Below are 5656 nucleotides of genomic sequence, written 5' to 3' on the forward strand. Positions count from 1 at the left end.
TGTATCGTCCGTTGCCTCCTCATCCGCGGTGCCGCGTCTACGTGCGACACGCCCAAGGCGCCTTGCTTCGCGCGGCGTCCTTAGCGGCCCCCTTCCGCTCACCACTGCGATCCCTGGCCGAGATCATTGGCTGCCGGACTGCGCGCGCGGAGCTTTAGGGTCAAGCGAAAGGAGAAGGTGTGTGTGCGTGTGTGGGGAGAAAGGGTGGCGACTTCTCCCACTCGCCCCCTCTCCTACGGTCAGTCTCACTGACCCCCCCTCATTCTCGCCTGTGAGGCGGAAAGGTGCTGTGCGTGCCCGAAGTATATAAGGGGCCGACTGACGGCGGGACAACTCACTGGTCTTCTCGGGTCCACGAGTAAACAGCTCACAAGCCAACCATGAACTCCTTCGTAAGTATAATCCGCCGCCGCCGCAGTTGTGTGTGACGGCTGCCGAAGACCCTTCTCTCTCTACACGCCGGGGCCGAGGATTGCCGGTGTGGTCCGCGGAGGTTCCGGGTTGTCTCTGCCCACCGAGGAAGGATTGGCGGTCACTCGCGACTCAAAACTCGCGAAGCTTAGGTTGAGGAAAGTCGGACGTCGGCACCAAGCTTTCATTCTATGTGGCCCGGTGTAGGATTACAAAGACAAAAGCCTATGCATCCCGCAGAGATTTCAAATTACGTCTGGCACGCGCGGCGAACGCTCACCACTTGTCGCGATCGCTCATCTTTAACCTTGAATGCCAGATCTGGACTTGCGGGCAAATGTCGACTTTGTCTCTTCTAGTCACTGTGCAGAAGTAAAGCGTACGCCTGTTTTGTGGGAAACGAATGTCGCCGAGCTACATGTACCACCCTGCTCCCGTTATACATCAAGAAAGATATATTCGGCAGTAGAATCACCGCCTCACTCATGCGTCTATTCAGTTTTCACGCTTGTTCCTTTCTAGCCTCTACTGCTTGCGCGTATCTGAGAACGCTCGAGGAAGTCACGCGCTTCCGCGTTTCGTAATCTTAACGTCCAACAATGACGCACCACTCAGTGACGGTCGCACTACGAGCGCAGAGTTCAATACAGCATAAGTGTAGAAGTCGCGCACTTGCGTGGATGCTCAAGTCTCTTACAGTGGTGAGGCTTCAGAAGTGTCGTCGCTTGCTTTAGGCAGCTGCACTTCGTGGCAGTAGTGATCATTCCGACGTTTCCTTTCGCAGGCCGTCGTTGCCCTTCTGGGACTCATCGCCGCCGCTAACGCCGGTGGTGTCGGCCTCTTCGGAGGTGGATACGGCGGCCACGGCTACGGCGGCTACGGCTACGGCGGTCTCGGCTATGGTGGCTACGGCGGCTACGGACATGGTGTCGCTGTCGCTGCTGCTCCCGTCGCTGTTGCCGCTGCCCCGGTCGCTGTCGCCGCCCCCGCTGTGGCCTACGCCCGCCCCTCTGCCGCCCTCGTCGGCTCTTCCTACGCCAGCCACGTTAACCACGGCGTGAGCTACACCGCTCGCGCTGTCGCTGCTCCCGTGGCCGTCGCCCGCCCCGCCGCTGCTGTCGCTGTCGCCGCTCCCGCCGTGGCTGTCGCTGCTCCCGCTGTCGCTGTCGGTGGATACGGTCTTGGCCTCGGCTATGGCGCTGGTCTCGGCTATGGCGTGGGTCTTGGCTACGGACACGGCTACGCTCTTGGCGGCTACGGCGGCTACGGCGGCTACGGAGGCTACGGTCTTGGCTTCAAGAAGTACTAAGCGGTACGTCTCGTCTGTCTCCAAGTTCGAAGGTTTTGGCGGTGCTGTTCTCGGGTGCTGTGAAAATTCCGCCGTATTATCGAATCTGCTACTTGTCAGCTCTGATTCGCCCGCGTGTCGGCTATTGTTGGGTGCTGTGGCCTTTCTCACTGACATGAAAAAAAAAAAAAAAGCCAACGTGACGGAATTTGAGTGTCCAGAAAGAATGCTGAATAACGACCTGTCTTGCCGATTGATGTGGCTAATTTGTGGCCAATATGGCTTCACGTCGTGTCACCTCATACTCTGGCAAAACATGAGCAATATCATAAAAGACAGGTCGGTTACAAAACTCATAACGGACGAGGATCAGACTGTTGCCCGTTTTAATCTCTTCCACACGGCAACTATAAGGTGGAGCAACAACGGGTACTGGGATGCTCAATGTTACCTTTCAACAGTGACTACGGTTTGAACTGCAAGCTGTATAACATATGTGAACCACACAAACTGTGACGATCCAGCAGCTGAAATTGTTATGTAGGGATTCGCTCGACTGTTATGCTATCCTCAGGTGACTGACATGTTCGTTTTCTTTCTTCTTTTTTGACTACAGGTACCACGTCACTTAGGAAACAAATACTGAATGGATGGTCCCGCCAGAAGACCGGCCCTTGGGACGAGGACTGCAAGAGCGTCCAGCTTGCGTTGGCCTACGCAACGGGCCAAGAGTCATTGGTTGTTGTCGTTAATAAAATGTTTAAGTTATTGAAAAACAAAATGCTCTGCGATTTTGCACTTTCAAGGGAGAGGGAGAGACAAAAAAAGGCACGGTGAACCATATTTTTTTGCGGGCAAAACAAGCTCTAGGCACTGTAGCCGCTAGATTATATTATCGGGATACGGGCTTCAAGAAAGCAGACACTTGGGACTACTTCATCCGCGCACATATTATCATTCATAGGGCTTCATTTTCTTTTCTTGGACTTTGGCAGTTCATACGCGGGAGTTCGGTGGCTTTGTATATCCCTTACATTTCTTTTCCTTATTTCATGGCTTGTGTATATCCTCGCTTTGCTTGTAACAAAGCTTGGGAAATAAATGAATGCTTCCGAGAACCCTGCACCAAAGCGTGCTGTTTGATTTTGCACGAGGTGAAAAAACAAACAAACGAAGAAACAAACGAAATTAGTGTGGGTCAAATCAAAGACTCACCGAAAGCTTATTCCAGAAGGGTTTATAACATGGTAGTGAGAAAAAAATGGGTGCATAGCCTAGAGTACGAGCGGTTAGTTTAACGCCACAACACTTCCCAATCACTGTTCTGACGCGAGGAGCTTGAGGGGCCAGTTTGTCGACATTATCCTGCGTCGCGAATCAGCGGCTGCTCCGTTGTGGTGGCTTTCTTACAAAGCGCAGCTGCAAGACAGAAAGCGTGCTTTCGCGGAGTTGGCTGCGGGAACTGAAGGAAATTGGTATTAACGCGACAGCGTTAAGGAGCCCGTGTCGCCGAAAATCCGGTGTCGGTGTCCGACGTCGTTACGGCGAAAAGATATTCGAACCACCCATACCCAGGCCCTTCACGTTACGCAAGGAATTTACCGAACTAATTGAATTCCTCAACGTAAAATATGTGGAAATATCGTAAACTATGACTTACACAACTTACAGAAATGATATCTCTCGGATTGCAATTTGAGTATAGGAGAAAACATAATTATCTTACGTTAAAACTCAAAGGAAGCCCCTTTTCCAGCGTTTCTACCATTCACAAACCAGCCGTGGCGTCCGCCATTTGCACGCGCCGGCACGCGGGTGTCTCGGGGGCCACGGAACGGCGCGCCCGGTTCCTTGCAATACATCCAGATGGCGCTCGCCTCCATCGCATCGCGGCCCACGCAAGAGGCCGCGTTTCTACCAGAAAGCTCGCCTGCGTGCATATAGTTCGCGGCCAGCGTTTCCCGGTAAACGTTACGGTTACACGCTCCAGTTGTCGGGAAGCGTGAGAAACAGTCGGGGATCTTTGAATGCTATCGCGTTCCACTTTTAAAGGCGAAGCTTAAGCGCCCTCCAAATTTTTTCACGGACTAAAATGTGACACGATTTTTTCCGCCTGCCTTTACAATGTACACCCGTGAGCAAAAGTGTACGGACCGGAGTTTCCGAGATAAAACTCATTTTCTGCTCTGTCTGTGAATGGAACTTGAAAGTAAAGGCTGGAATCCAAAGTTGGCATTACGAAATTATATAATGCACTCGTGAGTATCCGCTTGTACATTTTAACTACGAAGAAACTCTGCTTCATTTTTCGACGACCCTGTGGTTCGTAGGCTTTCGCTCACGGGTTGTGAGAAGCTCATGTCAAACTGAGTTCAATATGAGCAATGTTATGTATTCCGGCTACATTTTTCTACGGGAACGGCCGCCAAGTTAAAGTGCAACTTGGCTTGCTTTTCTCGACGATTCTTTGCTTAGCTGTGTCCGAATTCTTACTAAATGATGTTACGGTGCACATTAGGTGAGGACATTACACAGGAAGTTTGTTTGAAGTTTATTTGTCCTGCCTGCTTACAGGAACGAGAAGCCGAGGCGAAGGGCTACATAGCCTAAATCGTACCTGTGATTTATTGCGCAGCGTAAATCGGTATTAACGATGCGCGATTATTCGTACAAAACGTTTAAACGAGAGCCCGAAGCTGCTCGCCTACGCTTACAGTTTACGTTTTATACAGGCAACAGGCGAGAGGGTTGCGAGTAACTTATGAAAATTCTCAAAGCGCAGATTTATTTCCTCCTGGGTTGCCTTGTTTATCGCCTTAGAACTCCCTTGCCTGAGCCAAAAAAGAAAAAGAGAAAAGAGGGTGGTACTCAGGGGACCGCACACCTCAGGGACTGTATACCTCAGGGAACCGCACGCATCATTCAAATAAATTATCTGAATCACGCGTGAGTCTCCTATGCCTGTTTTCTTCATGATGCTATTGTACGCCAGCTCTGCACTATACGCAGTGTTCTGCGCTTGAGGGCTAAAATGTATTTCTGGATAATTATTACTCGAAATTCGATAACGCATCGATGACATTTTGTTCGGTATAGAATGAAATGAACGTTTAAGACATATCGATGATACCTGTATTTCCGTATCAATAAGGTAAGGCAATGAGCAGCCCCTCCCGTACTAGGAAAGTAAGTTACGCAATCCAACAATGTACCTCCATTTCTAAGTTTAAAGGTAGGTAAAAAAAAAGAAGCAGATGAAAACAAATTAAGGAGACGAGTTTATGACAAGCGCGACACCATGTTGTCTTTCGGCAGGCAGATCTGTATGATGGGCACGTGAATCTATAGAAAATTCAGCGAAACAATTTATTATGACATGAAGGTGTCACTACAGTGTCAACATTTCGAGAAGGGAGCATGTCTTTGTCAAGGCCAAGGCGAAAGCATTTGTGGACGAATGAACTTGCCTTCGTCAAGTTGAAGACGAGTCCGCTTGTCGAAGCTTTTACGCAGGACAAGAGTTCTTTTCTGTGGGGGGGGGGGGGGGTGAGCTGTGACGTAGGTGATTGAGCTGGCTTTCGCCAAGGCGAAAGCATGCCCTCTAGTCGAACGTGCGGAGAGAGTTTGGCAATGACCAGGAATCTGTCTTCACTAAGGCGAAAACAACAGGGTCGTTTTGGATGAGACAAAGACAAATACACTTGACAATTAAGGCTCTGAAAAAAAGCACGGGAATTAGGTATTTGCGTCAAAGCGAACAGAAGTCGCCTTGTAGAAACATTAGCCCCACAGTGGGAAATTTTCCTTTTCCTGCTACGTCTCCAAAAAAATTTCAGAAATGCGGGCAAATATGACAGTTTCACATGAACATGTATATACGAAGTGTTCAGCAACCGTGGAACAAGGGATGTTTTGAGGTTGGATCCAACGATTCGACAAGCAGAGAAGTCGAAACAG

The 5656-nt window shown here is 50.0% G+C and overlaps 1 protein-coding gene across 1 annotated transcript; it reads left to right on the top strand.

Annotated features, from left to right (window-relative positions):
- Positions 1–302: 302 nt before the first annotated feature.
- On the top strand, positions 303–2829 carry LOC126525789 (uncharacterized). The gene is made up of 3 exons (XM_050173702.3): positions 303–392; positions 1196–1723; positions 2316–2829. Exons 1-2 carry the CDS (start codon positions 381–383, stop codon positions 1718–1720), a joined length of 537 nt encoding a protein of 178 aa, XP_050029659.1. The 5' UTR covers positions 303–380; the 3' UTR covers positions 1721–1723; positions 2316–2829.
- Positions 2830–5656: the final 2827 nt, after the last annotated feature.

This window comes from Dermacentor andersoni, chromosome 8 (genome assembly GCF_023375885.2).
Source record: "Dermacentor andersoni chromosome 8, qqDerAnde1_hic_scaffold, whole genome shotgun sequence".
Lineage (NCBI taxonomy): Eukaryota > Metazoa > Arthropoda > Arachnida > Ixodida > Ixodidae > Dermacentor > Dermacentor andersoni.